The sequence below is a fragment of the Tyto alba genome, unplaced genomic scaffold (assembly GCF_018691265.1).
Source record: "Tyto alba isolate M040663 unplaced genomic scaffold, T.alba_DEE_v4.0 Super-Scaffold_11, whole genome shotgun sequence".
NCBI lineage: Eukaryota > Metazoa > Chordata > Aves > Strigiformes > Tytonidae > Tyto > Tyto alba.
Genome location: NW_024881273.1, coordinates 7,715,361 through 7,734,474, shown reverse-complemented (window position 1 = coordinate 7,734,474; position 19,114 = coordinate 7,715,361). Strand labels below are relative to the sequence as shown.

Below are 19,114 nucleotides of genomic sequence, written 5' to 3'. Positions count from 1 at the left end.
CACTCTGCTCTTTAAAAGTTTGACGAGTAACTCCAGGATTAGCAATATCCGGATTTTCTCCTCCAGTCCTCCCCCGTTTTATAGCTAAAACTAACATTGCTCTGAATGACATCAGCCAAACTGACTGCCCATACTGTGGGACCTCGCTCAGGCCCATAGCAGGCAACGGGAGCTTTCCATCGGCTCAGGGCTGTATGCAATGTCAAATTCTGCCATCACCGGTTTCCCTTAGTCATCCTCAACTACTTTCCTTCATACTTGCTGTGCCTCATCTTTAAATCAGGCAGCAAGTTTTTGAATTTTGATTTTTGAATTAGGCAGAATTGGCATCTTTGTGCATGTGTTTAAAGCACCTATTTCCCCCCACCCCAAGTCTCCAATGATAACAAAAGCTTCCATGCAGCACCAGAAAGTAAATAAATAATCACGACATTCTTCCTACCCTTTCTCATCTTGAGAAATACTTACTTTTGCCTGGCTCTGAGGATGCATCAGTCAGCTCCTGCTGACCTTTAGCAGGTACTTCATTTATCCTCAGCATCAATCGCTTGCAAAGCACCACCACGCACGGCAATGCAGCTCTAGTTCTGAGGTTGGCCACGAGTTAGGTGACATCTTTGTTTAACTCCCTGCTTAAATGTAATGGTATTGATTTTCACGGGTCGGACCCGGCGGCTCCCCGCCACAGGGAGGTGCCTAAAGTCCCTGGTAGGTTTTTTTTGACAGCTGATTCCCCACCACCGACTTGTGCTACATAAGTTTCCTGAAAGCATCCATGCACTTTTAGCTTTTAAGCCTAGAAGCGCAGATCGGCTCCTGCGAGCTCTTCAGCTGAGAGCCGTTTTCCCCCAAATCCAGGGGATTTTTTTGCTTTTGCCCTTCAAGAGGCCAGGAGGCTGTGCTCAGCCCTCTGGCAAAGCCTCCCCCGTCACCGTGTCAGCACGGGAGAGACGGCAATGAGATCCACTCACATGATGAGCAGCCACTTCAGAAAAGCTCAGCCATCGAGATCAGGCTCTCAATGCATTCATGACAGTGTATTTGCATTTTGTATAAAGATTTAAAAGCAAGTAACAGTATGGTACATGCGATTTTTGGACACCTACTAGGGCCTAGTCATGGTGACACCGGTATTCACTCTATATTTAAAGGAATGGAAAAATTGGACAGATGCAAGTAGGGAGTACTCACATTTTCTCTAAAAAAGAAAGTTATTCAATGACACTAGAAGAAAAGCTTTAAGCAGTTGGTGTTTGCCAGAGTCCCAGCTCCAACAATATTGCCATCTAATTTACAGTATTTTAAAACAACCCTCATTTTTTTTTTTTCTTTTTAAACAATGCCACTAACCGCTGTACAATTAAAACCTAGATGATAAAATATGACTTGAGGAATAGAGGAGGTTGGAGAAGGGCTCATGATTTTGTTGTTGGGGTTTTTTTTGGTTGGTTGTTTTTTTTTTACAAATAATTACAAATACAATTCCAAGAAGATATATTACATTTTATATACAGAACACACCATTTCTATCAGGGTAGGGTATTAAGCCTAGCTTTTATTTTTACACGGCAACCCTGAGATGTCTTGTCGTCTTCCCTTGCACAGAAACTATACAAGTTCATTAACTCCTTCTAGAAAAAAAAAAAAAAAAACGGATTGCTATGTTTTAATAGCATCATCACCCTGTATAAATACTCAGAAAGGGAAAAGCTTAGTCTCTTCCCTAAGTCCAATATTTTAATTAATTTTCTTTCCTGTTTCCCTGCTTAGTGGAAACCGATAATGATGACTTTTTTCAGGTGTGCAACTCACTCCTCTACTTGCCTTTTGGTAGTACAGTGAACAATTATTTCCCTTTTTTTGTCCTCCTTTTCGAACAAATTTATATCAGGAACTAATATGAAGCCTTTACAAAGCTCTGTTTCCTGAAAATCCACTGTTAATTCATGAGCTACTTTTCAAACTAAAGGATGCAGACGTAAGTGTTAGGTTGGCTGGAGATCAAATAGCTTCTGATTAATCATGGGGTATTGCTTTCTCCACCCCACCACCTCTTCATAAAAAAAAAATCATTTCAGAAGAGCGTAATCAAGTCTTTAACACCAGTGAATTCTATGGATCTTTATGGACAACAGGACACTGAATGCATTTCACCATATTACCTGAAATTCGGATGTACTACACTTTGTTCTGTTCACCTGCAAGCTACAGCACGCCCAGCACAAGAGTATCTGAAGAGCAAATTCCTCTGCATGGAGCCTTGGCACGGATCCTGATACCCCCTCAACAAGCCCTGTATCTTTTTAAAGCCAACTTTGGAATAGCTGGATCACTTCTTCTAAGCTTTATAATTATGCATGGGAGTCGTCAGCGTTAGCTGTCCATTCGGTGCGACTTCGTTCCCATCGTCTTCCAGCAGCCCCGAAACATCAGCGTTGGGTATGCTGTCGTGGTAGCTGCTAAAACTGATGTTGTCCTCTTTGAGTTCAATGGTCCAAAAAGGAGCGTTAAGTTTTCTGTTTTGATACTCACGGTACATGTAGACAGCACCCACAAAGCCCATTAGCAGGACCACAACAATGATGATAACTGTCAAAATAATTATGTTAAACTGAGTCCATGAAACATCTGCAAAAGCAGAGGTACTATTGTCAGAGGAACTCATAGGAAATATAGTCTGTATAGTTGTTGGTGACAAGGTACTGTTTATCACTGCCGTTGAAAATGATGTTGCCTTGCTGGCATTTGGAGCAGAAGTTGTAAACTCCCTTGTTTCTGGGCCAAGAGTGGCTTCTACAAAACAAATAAAAAATGATCAATAAAAATATGCTAAACTGGAATAAAACACAAACAAAAGAGATTTGAAATTTATATCACAGTTATTATGGCAATGAAGTCTACACTGTTAAAGCTGGTATTTTTTCAAAATAGTTGACAAAAATAGTTAGCCAGGGTTGGGTTTGTTTTTTTTAAATAATTCTGTGTGCTAAGTGCTCATTGACTGCATTATTCCTATGAAAAACCTGGTGATGGATGGACAGGTGCAGTAGCCAAGATTCAGTGTCAGATACATGAGCTCAGGATGAAAGCAAGCCACCCAGTCCAGCTCATGTTCAGCCCATGAAAACGGGGCTCTGCCAAGCTCAGCAAGAGTCTGGACTTTGAACCTAACAAAGGCAGAGTTTCACCTGTTGTCTCCAAGGGCTGCACAATCAGGCTCAGGACGTCACAGTGACTCCAGGAGCTTACACCATTCATGGTTAGTACACTAGACGCAGGATTATATTCACAATATTATTATTTCTGCTTTACCTGTGCCAGATCAAAAATGAAAAAAAATGAACCATGAGTATTCCGCCATCACAGCGTTTAGCAACGGGTTTCAATATTTACACTGCTTTACATAAAAGGGCAAAATAATCCCAGTTCTGCTTTTGAATGAAGAAGACGTACACAAATCTCACGGAAACCCCCCGTCTGCATAACCAGCAGCAGAAAGATGTTCTTATGAAGCCTTCAAATACAGCACAAACCAGTTTGGATCCCGTTTTGGTTTCGGCGGCTGGCGTATGTCCGCACATGAAGGATGAGAACATGGGAACCACCAGACCATGCCACAAGCTCCTCTTCCTCTGCAGCCTGTTCCCAGGCACAAAATAGCCAAGAACCTGCCATGCTTCCAGCAGGTGTGGGATAAATCCCCTCTCAGTTCTGGGAGTCAGCAACAAGTTAACACTGGAGATCTCATAACCAGGGTGCAAATTCATTACTCCTTCTTCAAACCAGTTGAGCTAGAGGCATCAGAGAGCACCATAAGAGCCTGAGTATTAGGCTCCCAAATGTAACTAATAAAGCATTTTCTTCACAGGAATAACCTGATCTATTTTAGATTCTCAAGTCCAGGCAGCAGGAACCCTACAGAAGCCGAAGCCTCAATGAACCCAAATGTTCGCTACACCTATTGCTCCACAGGACTCTCTGCACACTCTTTCCCACTCTGTTCCGTTTCTCTTTCTGTTATCAAAAATGCAACTTCATTTTCAACCCACTTACAGCTGTAGCAATTATAGCTGATGGTGCTGTGCTGTATTGATCCAGCTCTCCTGAAGAGAACGTCTGCTAATTATGACTGAGGAGGAGAGTCACTTCCGAAGGACTAATTTTGCACTAAGTTGCATCTCCAATGGCAACAGGAGCTGGAAATATTCAGCACATCTCCTGCCATAGGCCCTCAGGGGAACTCCCACGAGTTAACTTTGGGCTGTCACGTTTCCAGTTCAGGCAATGGAGAAAGAAGCTCCTCTGAAGGGGGCATCACATACCTAATTTAAGTTCCTGCTCAGAGTCCTTCCCCGCAGCAGCTCCTCTATTCCCTGCAGGTCCTGCCTCAGGCTGATAAGAGTACTCGGGATACTGAATGCCAGAAAGCATTTCTCTATGGAATAATAGGCAGAATTTTGCAGTAGGAAGCAACATGACAGGAACAAGAGGTTCCTGGATACAGATTTGGGAGAAGGGCATGAGGAATTCAGTCATCCTTTCCAAATTCCTTCATCAACACTCAATTCTTGGCAAACCCTGACAGTAGCTATAATTAGAAAAAAACAGAACAGAGACAATGGCTGATTCACCAGCAAGGAAACAGGACTCTTCGGGGCTTTATTTGTGAGTCAGCATCGGCTAAGTGCTGGCAAGGGGGACATGGGTGAAAACATTTCCTGGAACCGATGGTAACGTCGTGGTGAAACGGTGCCATGCTCCGACGGCAGATTGTCGCCTCTGGGCTGTGACACAGCGCTGCCTGTTTGCGCCCAGCAGGGCCGTGCCAGCCCTCCCCACGTCCTAAAGCAACTCCTTGAGAGCAGCAGCTGCTCAGTCAATGGGCCGCTTTGGCAGCTTTGACGTGAGCGTCATACCCAGCTGCTTGATGGAAATGCGGTCTCTGCAAAGCCTCTGCTACCTCCAGCGATGGAAGAGCGCCGGCAGGAGCACCGGGCCAGCAGCCCACGCGCCAGCTCTCGGGGAGGGCTGCGATGCCTGGCTGGGTGGCACAGAGCCACCCTGCATCACTGAGTCCTCGCTGCTGTGCCTCACCATTGCTGCCGGAACACCATCCACCCAGGGGTCGAAAACACTGGCCTTGGGCATCCCACTTGTGCTTTGAATATTCTCTCCATCAGCCTCGAAAGCATCGAAATCTTGGTCAGGTTTAAGACTCTGAACAGCACCTGTGGATACTCAAGGTTGCGTTTAACTTTGCCCAGGCTGTACAAAACATCCTGTCTTATTTCAACTGCGACCACTTAAGTCGAGTCTGGATGATGATTTCACTTTAGAAGCCACTGAAAAGCACTAGTGGTTTATGAAAATCTTAACCTAAAACTGGTTAATACACAGTACCTCAGCATGGTCATTTTTAGGCAAACTGTGTGTAAGAAACTGGAAAGAAATTGTACACCTTTTTAATTGATTAATGAGAAAGGGAAAAGACAAGTGTCGAGAAAACAGGAAAGTTAGAAGAGCATGTCTCAGTCCCTTTGAAAGGGGACAGTCTTTCCCCACATCAGGAATTGGCCACCACAGTGCCATTAAAATAAAACTGAATGGTGAAAACTGCAAGTATACAAGCAAAGCCAGACATATGGATTTTAATGGAGCAAGGTCACGTAGCTCTTTGCACGAAGACAGAGCTGTGCAGGGAGAGATAATGGATGACCTGATGCAAAAGTGCCGTTTCCAGACCTGTAACAGTATGGTTACAGCTAATGAGCATTCAACTTTTCTGTATTGATCATCTCCTTGTGCAGAGAAGGACTCTGTGATTACACCTCCAGAGAGCAGCATGGGAGTGAAAACCACATTAGCTCCTAATGGAAGATCTGAATTAAATCTCTGTTGGCGACAAGGACGAATTTGAGCCCAGATACTTTCCTGAACTCTCAGTTCTCTTATCTAATACATAACGCCAGTGATGTTTCCATGCATGGAGCTGGAGATCCACCTTGTGGACCAATCTCCCGACTGAAGGAACAACTTAAGCACCATTTTCTCTCATTTTACTAATAGTCCTCCTGCCGTACAGTAGCTTCTCTAAGTACCAGAGCTAGTTTGCATCTGAGATGCTACACACAGTGTCTTGGATGTGGACTGAAGACTGATGAGAGATCCCCACAGAGGGTACCAGTAAATCCTGGTGTTGACTCGCTATGCAAGTTTGGATCTCACCTCTCTGAACTTTGGCTTCCCCATTCAGAAAAGAAAAAAAAAAAAAAAAAAATCTAAATTTGGTCCAAATAGTTACTGTTTGCAAAATATGAGCAGTGACAAAATTTATTATAAACACCCTTTCTAAGGAACTAGACAGCGCTATCGAATGGACTAGTCAATAAGGACAATTCACTGGGCGCTAAGAGATCAAGTATATCAGGCAATGGAAATGTGAAAACCTACATTTAAATATACTGCAATTTCCCAGCTTGTTCACTAGAGGTGCCTGCCACACTCTGGGAATCTGGGTGGTTACAGAGCTATCTCCAAACCACGTATTTCAAGACCAGTAGGCACAAACGTGTTATAAAAGTCTGCTTTTCCTGCCTGTACCACAGGCCAGATGGATTTAAATCAAGCTGAACAATTAACAGTATTCCCTCCCCAGCCTTCAGGCAGCCTCTGCCCGCCTGAGCCACGCAGCAAGCTTCGACACTGATTGAGGAGCAGGTTTTACCTTTCTTGGTGCAGTTGGTCCCCTCGGGGTCTCGGATGTAGCCGTCCTCACACTCCTCACAATGGAACCCAGCAGTGTGGTACAGGCAGCCGATGCACTCCCCGCTCTCCGGCTTGCACACGCTGGGTGACCGCGCTGGGTCCACATTCCCGTTGCATTTACACCTTACGCAGATGCTGTCGGAGTTGTAGTAGCCGTTCTCACACCGGTTGCAGTTCAGGCCAGTGTACCCCGTTTTGCATTTGTCACACCTTGGGGCAGTTTCACCAGGCTCTAGAGAATACAGAAAGCAAACCAGGTATGTGCCATAGTCCCCTACAGAGAAACACCCGCTGTGGGATTTGTTCTGTGGGACCTGATCACAAGTCACTATGAGAAAAATCAGCAGCCACTGAATATTAAGCAATCTCAAAATTTGAAGCTGAAAATGCTTCAAATTTGCTGATGCTTTTGAACTGCAGCAGTTTCTCTGTTCCTAGTGGGAAAAAAAAGCTCTGGGGGTTTCTGATGCTTTGTACCAGCATCATAGAGCACACTCAGCATGTTGCTAAGCAAACAGATTATTACTCCTGAACATTTCCACCTCAAACAGCCAATTTCAGAAAACAGCTGGAACTATATTTGGGATGCTAGCAATCTGCAGGAACTTTTTCACCTGTACAAAGCCAGAGGTGGCTTGATTGATGAAAACAGAGCAGGAAGATTGGGGAATCTCTGCTTGAACACCATGGAAATGTTCAGAAGAGGGCTCACAGAGGTATGGGGGGGCCACACGGCACTGCCAGACATCTCCTGCACCTCTCCTGGCTGCCACAAGATCAGCGGTTTCTCTCTGCAGAACTCTGCAGGTTCTTCAGAGCAGGCTGCAGCCTGTAGTGAAGCACTTCTGATGCCCTCCGCTGCGCAGCTGCTCTCACAAGAGGCAACACAAGCACCAGGGAGGTGTCGTGGCAGGCGCCACTTCCAGCAAGGTGCCCCCGGTCCCACAAACAGGAGATTCACGGGCTATAAAACGCCTCGCTAGGCTGATGCGCTCTGAGAGGCAATTCAATTGAGAAGAGCTACATTCATTATCTGAGGAATTAGAGCAAAACAGAAGCCTTACGTATTCGGCAGGTGCCGGTCGATGCCACGGTGGAGCACGGGCAGCGTTGGCAGGCGTGGGCAGGATGGGTGCTTCTGTAGAAGCCCTCCTTGCAGAGCTCACAGTGGTTTCCCTCGGTGTTTTCCTGGCAGTGCAGGCAGGAGCCTGGGGAAGGGACAGGAGCACAAGCAGCCGTTCAGCAGCAGGAACTGGAGCAGAACATTTGGAGCAAGAATCTGCATGAAGCACTCTCAATTATCAGGGCTCACGGGTGATTTTGGATACCCCCCGGCCAAAACACGATCCCGGCCTCTTATGACCTTCTGATGGTCGTCCCCCCACCTCCACACACACACACACACATAATGTGAAAAATTAGGCAGCCCCAGCAGAGAGGCTCACAGCTCATCACTTTAAAAGGTCAGTGCAGGTAAACACAGGCTATCAATCCTCCAGGAAAGGAGTTTCAGTTTGCATCTGTGCCAGTGAGCCAGGACCTTGATGCTTCAAATCCCCCACTCTCAGGGGGTCCCTCCAGTTTATACCTTTGCCCTTCCTTGTGTGCAGCCTCTTCCTACACACAGAGCTGGTGGTCAGGGGTAAGGAAGTGCCACTGTCCTGCTCCGAGGGCAGATGGCTCCATCCCACCCCTGTGGCTCCAGCTCCGCCATCCCTGTCACAGGAGCAAGGCAGCAACAATTCCCGACCTTCCTGGAGAAACAGAGGGGAACTGGGGGTTCACGTGAACCACCCTCCATTCCTGGGGGAACCCATGAATCAGAAAATCGACGTGCTGTGTCTTAGCAAAGGCTGTGTCCTAATGGCCCTCTAAATTGCATTTCGATACTATTGTGACCAGAGAAAGAAAAATCTCCCTAGCTATAAAAACACAGCCTCTATCAAAAGCCCATCCATCAACAGGAATACCCTGTAATTCAGCAGGGTCCTCATTGAGGTGGCAGTGACCCAAGGGAAGCTTATATGATTAAATCCCACACACAAGACTCTGAGAAGGCAACAGCCACCTTCTAACAAACCAGCGTGGCACAGAGCAGTTTATTAACTGCATACATAAGCACAGACAGGAGATTCACTGAGCTAATCCAGCAGTGCTGCGGGATGTGGAAAAGTCTCATATCAACATTAACCACAGAAAAAGCCCTGAATTAGGTTAATGCTGACTGTTAAAAAAAACCACAGCAGATTTTCTTATTAATATTGGAACAGCTCCCTTGCGAGCCCAACACGCTGCACGGCTCCTACTCTTGCCTTTCCACAGCGATGACTCTGCAGGCGAGCGTCCCCGCGCCAGCCCGGCACATCCTGGCAGCCGGTCCCGGTCCCGGGGGCAGGAAGCAAATCCCGACGGGAAGCGGCTGAGTCACACGCGGCCGGGCCGGGCTGGGCCGGGCTGAGCTGGGCCGGGCTGAGCTGAGTGGGGCTGAGCTGAGCTGAGCTGAGCGGGGCTGAGCTGGCAGCACCCCCGTGACTAAAGGACACTTGCTCGGCGTCAGCTCCAACGCACTGTTTGCTCTTCACCCAGCAGCTTGTCAGCCACGAGCCAGTGGTTTTTGTGGGAGAGATGGCAGGGTTAGAAGGGAAAATGATCTGCTGGGCTCGGTTTCTCCAGTTGCAAACCTTTATCAGCTGCTTCAGCGGGATGCCGGGGACAGGCTGGCTGGGGGAAGGTTAATTTGCCCGATCAGCAGCAGGGGTGCCTTGAACTGTGCTCTGCAGGCGTTAATGGTGGGATGAATCTGGAATCACACCTGCATTTTCTGTACAGTCCTGGTCATTTCAGGACCAATGTCTTTCCCATCAGTGGAAATTACTCACATTTATCTACACCAACCCTGCAAAATGCCTGCGTTTCCAATGAGTCAGCAAGTTGCTCAGCCATGCAAAGCACGCATGGGCTTGTGATCAGGTATCACTGTGGAAAGCCTTAATAATTAATAGCACTTCCCATCCTGATAATGCCCTCAGGAAGGATCAGACCTCACAGTACCCCACCTGGGAAGAAGCTAGCAAACAACGCACGACACAACATGAGGCACAAGGGTCGTGTCGAAGGAAGCACCGTCACCTGGGGAGATCTGGCTGCCCAATTTCCAGCCCAATAATTTTAAATATTCCTCCTGGGCTGAGCAAGGCCGAGCAAGGCTGTGTGGAGACGGTTGCAGAGCCGGCAGAGGGAGCCCCAAGTACAGCATTAATGCAAAAGAGACCTTGAAAATTTGACAAAGACTACACACAGTTGATGTAAAGCTGAGGAGGTCACACAAAGTGCAGTCTCTAGAGCAGGCTGAGTGCACCACGTTACTTATTAGATGTTGGATCTAATTTTTAATCGACTGTTCTCTGGGCTGGTTTTGTTGGGTTTCCCCACCCCCCAGCAGCAAATAAAGCAGATGGAGGAAAATTTTTAAAAAGGGATTTTTGTCAAATCAACAATAGGTCATTAACCAAAAAGAGGGTTTTTCTTTGCAATGCTGAGGTCAGCACTGGACAACCCCAGCAGAAGGGCTGCCTGAACAGCCCCATCCCAGAGGCAAGGTCTGTGCTGGGTTTTTTTTCAATGTCAAAGAGAGGGGGAAACATTGAGGGAGAAAAAGGAAGAGCAGATTATCTTACTCCTTCACAAAACCCACACACCCAGCTCCAAATCAGTAACACAGCTGGTGTGTGCACAGCTTTAGGCACATTCTTATATCTTTCAATCTTGGTAGGACACAAGCACATGAACTTCAGTATAGGAAGGGCTGCAGTAACCCATCCCCAAGTGCAGATCTGGTGCCCCTGACACCGAGCAGGATCCGGGCCCTGGCTGGGCACCATCAGCACTGTGGCTGCCCGCTCAGCTGCTGCAAACACACAGGCCCCGAGGGAACAGACACCGGTGCAGAAATTGCCCAGAACCACCTTATTTGGTGAGCTCTGCCTCACTGCCAGCTATACAAAGCCCCTGCAACGCTTTTTAAATTATTACTGCTTTCTAAGCTCCTGGATAAATATTACAGAACTGCATTTCAGCCTGGAAGTTTTGATGAGAATTTCGATTCTGAAGTGTGAGTTTTGTTGCTAAAGTGGGGATTGCGCAGGCAGTCACATAACATTGCTCCTCTGGGATCTCTCCTTTCGGTGGAGATGGGAAAGCAATTACGTTCCCTCTGCCCTCCCATAAGCCATTCAAGCACAGGTGCCTCCACATTCACACTCCATCAACATCTGTACGAGTGAGAGACAGCCAAAGGATCAAGGAAAATGAACAAGGGAAATCCATAAAAAGTGGGCAATATTAATTAAGTGCTACCAGTTTCTTCGAGCACTAATCATGTTATCTGTGGCAGTAACAGTCACTTTACGTCAGTGCCAGTACACTGTATGTTTCCAGGTAAACAGCAGTTAAACAAAAGCTCCTTAAAAGCCCGTGTTGTGTGTTTTGGTAAGTGCAGAGAACAATAGTGCCCTGATTTCCAACAGAGTCTGCAGAATAAAGGCTCTGCACTGCAGCCTGGGGTAAATAATGCAGCCCTTATTGACTTCCTTGAAAAGAGGACTAGCTCTAACCTTGCCCCGCATTTTAATTTCGGTTTTAAGGTAAAAATTCTGGGTACCCAGGGCATGAAGATGCAGATGAAGAGGATGAGAGCGGAGGCCTGCTGAATGAAAATGGCAAAAACCAGAGACAGAGGAGGCAGGTGAAGTCTGCACCCACTGTGGTCACAAGAGGAAAGTTACCTGTTAAGCTGTCACAGGTTTTGGAGTGGTTGTTGCACTGGCACAGCTCGCAGGTGGTTTCATTAAACCTGTAGTATCCATCACTGCACCAGTCACACTTCAGGCCCGTGACACCAACTTTACACTGGCATTTCCCAGAGCTGCACGGAGAAAAACAAACAGTGAGATCTGAATGTGATGGAAAGCATCCAAAGTACAAACCTGTGGTCAGTGGTTTGGGCTCCATTTCCAGAGCGGGGAACGCTGCGCAGAAATCCCTGCTGGAAGCGGGACATGAAACCTACGGGCAACAATTTCCAAAGTGATGGGGAGTTCAAGAACTGCTGAGTCGCTGCAAAACCAGTTGCCCCGACAGCAATTTCCAGCCGGGCACCAGAAATCACCACTGGTTCTGGAAAGCCTTGGCCCAAAGCCATCCCCATCCCTCAACCCCCAGCAGATGCTCCGACTGCCCCTCTCCAGTCCCAGCTTCATCAAGCACCTGCACCCCTCCCCAGGGCCTGCAGGACACTGGGACACCCGCAGTCGCTACGCCCGAACGATAAAAGAGCACCCACGTGGATAATCACACCTCCCCTCCGCCTCGGCGCCGAGCAGCACCTCCCGGATTTTCCTGCTCACCCCCTGCCCTCCTGGCTCCCAGTGGGACAGCTAACCCAGACAGGAGCCTGTTCACTTGGGCACCCAGACTGGTTGGAGGGTGGAGCGCTGCGCAGGTAAAACAGAGGGTATTTGTGTTAGTTGGCATCAGCAAATACCAGCAGACTAGAAAAAGCAAAGTTTCCCCTCATTCCTTCGGCTTCCCATGCCAGTCTCTCCATGTAGAGGCTTCAAACCTATCGCTTTCCTAAGTTACTTTACATACTGGCAGCATTTAGGCTCAACTCTCAGAGGAAGCACAGGAATGGATGAAATGCTCTTTCTCACTGACCCCCCAGCACGGCGACTGCCAGCCCCAGCTCATCCCACCTCCGCACGTGGGCACCGCTACCGCCCCAGCCGAGGAGGAGAACCACAGAAATGCGCCTCCTCAACTCCCACAGCCCCGGGGGCCACCTGCAGGAAACCTCAACCCCCCCGTGCTGCACAGGGAACCCAAATAAACCCGATTTGGTCCCCTCCAGCAGATGGATTTATTTGCAGCGGCCAAGGCGGGTACCATCCACAGAGCAGCCCTCGCACACCGCTGGATGCAACTCCCTCTTGGCTCTCCCCCTGTATCACCTCCACCCTATTCATACACTTTTTTAATTCAGTATTTCAGGGTTTGGGGTGCCTGCACAAAGACAATCTACTGTTCTCCCTCACTCCTCCTGGGGAAGAGTGAGCAATGCACAATTTGCTTCTAAAAGCCCCCAGAAAAATCTGCTGATTAAAACTAATAGAGGCTGAGGCTCCAAATGGCTTGATGCACTGTTGATGTGTTGTTTTTACTTAAAATGCAGGAGATTGGAATGTTTTTGGGAAGACATTGCTTCTGTTAAAAATTAACATAATTTAGTATTTCTGTTGTTCATTTGCTTGCTAAAGGAAGACAAAATACTCAAAGGCACACCAAAACACAGAACTCAGCCCAAGTGACTACACAATTAAATAGCTCCAGAACACGAAACTTCAGGCATATTTAACGGACTGATTACAAGAATGAAAAAGAAATACAATGTTTCCTTGCTCTCCGGACCATTATCTGGAATTGCAGCAGGCAGATGCAGAATTCAAAGGGATGCTGTTAAGCAGCTCAGTATGTTTGACTTTTAAAGAGCTTTTCACAAGACCTAACATTAATCCAAATGTTGTCACAGGGTTTAAAATAAGAGCAAACAAAAAGCAGTTTGTTTTTATTTGCTTCTGACCACTACCAGACAGATACTCCTGTAAGAGGGCAGGGGACAGGCAGAGCCAAGCAACTCATTTAGGGAGGATGATCTCCTATCTAGCCTGAAAACACATCTTCTGGGGATATGCCCTGTGAGTAGGGCTTTACAGGACCAAGCACTAGAGCTGTGCAATCTTCATCCTCCCAGGCTTCTTCCTGGAGTCCAGGGTGCCCTGATTTACTCTCTCCTGTCCCATTATCAAGTCTTTATCTTAAGGACACCATTCTCTTTCTCCCGGCTGGCACCCTTCATCCAGACTCCCACTTCATTTCTTGAAAGAAGGTTTATTTCCCCAGTGACTCTGCTAGAGCTCAATGCAGCATTTTGGGGCAGTGTCCCTTGATTTTACTTGTTGGCTTAAAAATAACAGGAAAGCAAGCTATTTTTAAAAAAAAGAGAAAAAAAAAAGACAGTTTTGGAAAGTTTGGTTTTAATGCCTCTCAAGCAGACCTTTTCTCAACATGTTACATATGGCACAGAGCCAAGTTCTGCATGTGCAAGAATTAAATCACTCAGCAAATATAAAGCTTTGCCTGTGGTCATTGCTTCCATAGAATAAAGCCCCCTTACAACACTCCTTTTCATAGCTCCAGTCCAGTAAAGACTGTCAGACACTTTTTAAAGCAAAGGTCAATGATATAAATGCATTGAAACCACAAAAAAAAAAAAAAAAAAGAAAAAAAAAAGAGTCCTGTTAACAGACCGATTGTGCCCATAAAAACCCAGAAACTTGAAAGAAAAGACCCACAGTTTAATACTTGCACAGTGAGAACTGAACTGGATTTTGAGTATCAGCCAGGAATTTCTTTTTTGGGGGAAGTGGGGGGGAAAGAGGGGGAAGGGAAGAGGGAAACATTTTGATGCAGCAACATCAATTGCTCAACTCCATTTCAGATGATTATTAACTCCACTGAAGCCAGCCAATTTTTAGCTCTCACAAAAGAATTGATGGAAGGATGTGTTGGGACAAAACCAGACTTCCAGTAACAAAAGCCTCCTGCCAGCCTCGGTTTCTAATAGATTTTTACAAATATACTTGTTTTAAAGACCGCGTAGGTAGCGTATATCACCATCACACCATCCATCAACTTTATATATGTTTCCTAATGATTAAAACCATCACCAGCACGAGAGATCCTGGCAGCAGGAGCAGGCAGCGATTAGGCAGCCGGGGGGGATAGGGGCAGAACACGTGCAAGGCTGGGATCCAACACCGAGTGATCCGACCCTCCGGGGGTGAGGGGCGACACGCCAGGTGTGGGACCACCCCCCCCCCCACGGCAAGAGCTCCTGCATCCAGTCACCCTCAGACCTTGGGCTTCACATCACGCCTCAGGAGCCACTGTCGCGACACATGGCCGGCGACAGCCCGGGGCCAGCAGGCACTGAGGAGGGGGATGCAAATAAAAGCAAAATATTGGGCAAGGGGAACAGCCCACACCCAAAATACATTGGCAAAAGCCGGTCTGAGTTCACTCCCACCCCCCCCCAGCCCCCTTCCACTCCACCCAAGGGTAACAGCCACAGGATGCTGGAAATCCCACCACCCACAAAAGTGATTTGTGCCACTAGTGGCCACAAAATGTTCCCTGTGGTGGGATTTTACACGGGACTGCAGCTTCACAGCTACTGAAGCTACGGGGATACAACAGACACCCCCCCGCCCCGCCCCGTGCATTACTCTGGGTACTGTTAAACAGACGGATTGCAGAGAGTTTTGACCCCACTTGGAAGTGTCCTAGGGGCAGAGCACAAAAAACAGGTAACACCTCCAAAACCCTGTCTCATGCCTGAAGCCGCAGAGCATCCAGATCATTTTCTACCAGGTCTGACGGCCGGGTGAGGACCCAGCGACGGGACAGGCTCTGCCTGGGAACTTGGGCAGTGCCCTGACCTCGCACCACTCAGCACGGGAACTCGAGGTCTCACCACGAGGGAAAAACAGGGTATTAAAATATCCGTGATCTAAGACAGATTGCCATGTGCAGTTGCATCTGCAATGGGTCTCCACTCCTGAGCAGAGACATGACAGACATGAGATGGATGGGGAGATGGAGGACCATAGCCTTAAGGGCTGTTTGGAGGCATGCTGTGCATGGTTTAATGGTGTAACAGAAAACCCTTAGCAAGCTTTAATCGTTTATTTTCTTCTTTTTTTTTTTTTTTTTTTTTTTTTTTTTTTCCAAGGAGGAGGGAAGGGAAAAATTCATTTTGAATGTTTTCCCAGCTGCCAGAAAAACCTGGATGCCCAGCTGCCATCGAGACCCCAGGGGCTGCCTGACCAACTCAGAGCCAGCCAAAACGGTACAGCACGAAGCTTTTGTGCCTTCATCTTTAAACCATGAGACTGGTAAGACGTTGGGGCAGAGTCAGAGAAGGCAGCAGCTCCCATGGGTCTCAAACCAGGGCATACCATGTGCATGAGCCACGCAAAACCCCCTACAGCTTTGAAGGAGAGCTTTGCTAAATACATTTACCTTCTTCACCTTGAAGCCCAGAACACACGTACGCAGCCCTCACACCACAGCATCTCCCAGGACCATCACTTGCCAGGACCCTCCCCAGAAGAGGCAGAGATGGGCCACGCTGCCCTGGCAGAGAGGAAAATGAGGGCTACAGCCAGCCCATCCCCGACCCAGCGGCATCCCCAGCTTGGCCTGCCTCCCCGTCCCCTCCCATCCACTGCCTTCAAATCCTCGGATTACAGATATGCTCATCATTCATCCCAGCAGGGCCCGGAGGTGTTCCTGTAACATATACAATTAGCAGCAATGACAGCGCTCCGTGTGAATGAGGAAAAAACGTGTTGCTGAACTACGAGCATCTGTAAAACAACCCCCATGAAAAGGCTTTGTCACACTTTGATGGAATAAGACAAAAGGATGCTGCACAAGATTAGGAGGATTCAGAAGAGATGTTGCTAAAAACAGTGTGTTTCTCCAACGAGCCCAGCTCCTTTTGTGCTGATTTTCTGTGATGTCTGACAGCAGCCAGGGAATAAATCTCTCTTACATTTTTCTGGGCAACGCAGAAAAGTTAACATTTGAACGCTAAACGCTGCAAGACACTTCTGTGGAAAACCAACGCTGTTAACACTCGCCCTGAGCAAACCCAGAACCCTCGTAACCCACGTGTTGATTTTCCTTTGGGTCGATTAATTTGACTCGCGGCACACGGGGAAGCAGAGCGCAGGAAGAAGCCCCGCGTAGCACACAGCTGGGTTTCACCTCCCCGCTCCCTCGGCCCAAACCAAAGCGACCAGCGGCCGAAACGCTTCAGTGGAAGGGTTAGTGCCACCAGGGCCGACCCCCGCGCCCGCCGCCCCGCTCAGAGCCCCCTTTGTGGAGGGCAGAAGAAGCGGGGCTTTATTGCGGCGAACATTGAGCCATTGTGCGGCACATTCCTCGCTTTGTGCCGGGGGACGGCATCTGTTTATATGGCAGCCCTCGACGGAGCGGGGACACTTCACAGCTCTGAAAGGCCATTCTGTAAATGTCAAAGGGCCACCTTGTCTGGCCACCGCCGCCTCCACCCGCCCCGGCTCCCCCGCCGAGGATGCCCCGCGTTGCTGGGAAAACCGGGGAACTCCAGCCCGGGGCTGTGCTGTCTCCTCTGGGTGCCCTCCAAGGACCTGGGTGGCTGGGGAGGGAGGAAGCGATGGGAAGACCACGATGGTCCTAAAAAGGGAGGTTGGATGGGGTCCTCTATGGTCTGGCACCAGGAAGAGCTGCAAAAGCCTAACTAACCGTAAAATCTCAACCCCAAATGGTGGGTCCTGGCTTCCCAGAGCGTCCCCTGGAGATCATGGCAATATGGGGGTGGGACAGGCAACCTCAACGCAGAGGAGGACACACCAATGGGGGAGGCAAGGAGACAGGGCTGGTCCCCACTGGACGTACCAGTTTTGCCCAACATAGTCTCTCCATCCCCCAGATCTCTCCTGATGCCTCCCCTCAGGCAGCCGAAAAAGGCACAGGCAACAAGCACTGCCTGAAGCCAGGCTGGGCACCACCCTCCCCAAACCAGAATTCAGCTGTAAGAGCTGAAAAAGTTGAGCCAATATTTTTTTTTGAGGGCAGTCAATGCTTACTAGAGCTGCAAGTCTGCAACAGACAACACAGGAACGGCAAAGCCTGCTGGAAAAATCAACAAAACAACAGGATTTCTGAGAAGCCACAATTACTGTAGGGGAGATGATAACAATCTACCTTTCCCTGGCGCTGTGTCCAGTCACTCATTTCTCATCCCTGTTTGCAACTGAACAAAAATGGGTGGAGGTACAATATTTACCTGCTTGTGGGAGAAGAGAGAAGAAGAGTTAATCGGATATAAAGGATTAGAGTGTAAGAGCAGAGAGATTTAGATAATTAAAGCACACAAAAATATGCTCTAACGGGGTATTCTTCTGCTCTTATGACGTCCACATGTAACAATTTCCGCTAAGGAAAAAAAAAAAAAAAAAATCTGTTCTCTGCAGTGATGCTGACAACGCGTTACTGGGAGATAATGAGCCACTGTTTGTGCTTAGTCAATCTATAAAAGGGAGAGCAGTCTTTTTAAAATAGGGGAAAAGGTGGGGAGGATCGGGAGGGTTTTTTGGTTTGGTTTGTTTTTTTTCTTTTAAATAAGTCCTTGAGGAGTTGGGCTTCCAAGGTCTTACCTCCAAAGGGGAGCAGTGCCCAGTGTGGTTTACAGGACTGCTAAAATACAGTCAGATGGAAATACAGTTCCCACCCAAAGAAGAAACATTTCAGAGGTGTGATCACACTCTAAAGACAGAAAATTAAGATTTTCTGGATGCATGATGAGAATTCCATCGCCTTCCCCAAATAACTTCCTGTGGTTGGATGGGCAGAAACCTTGGGAGTTTGAGGTCTTTCTCATCTCAAACCATTGCCACGAGCACCCTTCCTGCACAGGCAGGTGAAGCTCCACAAAAACTCTGCAATTTCAGTGGATCTGTATTTTCTGACTATCAGAAAAGCCCCAAAATTCTGCCCCGTGTACCTTCACACCACATGATGCTCAAAATACATCTAGTCTGTGACCCACCTGGGTGCTCCCCAAGGCCATCAGCACCCATGTCCCTTATCACTTCCCCACCTCCACGGGCTCTTTGCATCTTTTCACATCCCACCACCTCTGCAAACCCAGCATGCAGCTCCCTGAGCTCCTTCAGAGACCCCAGCCCTTATTCAAAGACCTCAACAAAGAACACTGTCCAGTGCTGCTGACCTTACTCTCGCCAGCAATGCTCTTGCAAATCCATATGAGTAAGGGTCACAAGATCAGGCTCTCTGAAGAGAAGCCCACTACAAAGAAGGCTTACAGGGCTGGAGCCTGCCCAGCTCACAGCACTACCTTTTAGCCTCGCAGCATCCCTGCTCCAGGGGACAGCCGTGTATAAATGCTCTCAGGGACACTCTGCATTAATTCTTTTTAATACGAACACAAAGCATGAGACCCCCTTGAGGGGGCAAAGCATCTCTGAATTAGCACTTTGGCATTTTATATGCATGCTTTATCTTTTTTTTTTTTTTTTTTTTTTTTTTTTTCAAACGGAAATGAGTGACAGGAGCTCTTGCTAACATGACTTATGCCAAGCCTGCGGCATGAACCGTGTGTGAATCAGGATCACACACAGCAGAGCTGTCTCCCCAGCCAGCAGTGAGGAAAGGCTGCTCAGTT

The 19,114-nt window shown here is 47.9% G+C and overlaps 1 protein-coding gene across 2 annotated transcripts in view; it reads right to left on the bottom strand.

Moving 5' to 3' along the window:
* The window catches only part of MEGF9 (multiple EGF like domains 9), a 53,995-nt gene continuing 34,881 nt past the window's right edge, over positions 1-19,114 (bottom strand). For both annotated transcript variants that reach the window (XM_042786851.1, XM_033012027.2), the window contains exons 3-6: positions 11,550-11,689; positions 7,830-7,973; positions 6,725-6,997; positions 1-2,793 (exon numbers count right to left, since the gene is read on the bottom strand). In XM_042786851.1, coding sequence (XP_042642785.1) covers positions 2,339-2,793; positions 6,725-6,997; positions 7,830-7,973; positions 11,550-11,689 — 1,012 coding nt within the window. In that variant the 3' untranslated portion in view covers positions 1-2,338. The remainder of the gene's footprint in view (positions 2,794-6,724; positions 6,998-7,829; positions 7,974-11,549; positions 11,690-19,114) is intronic.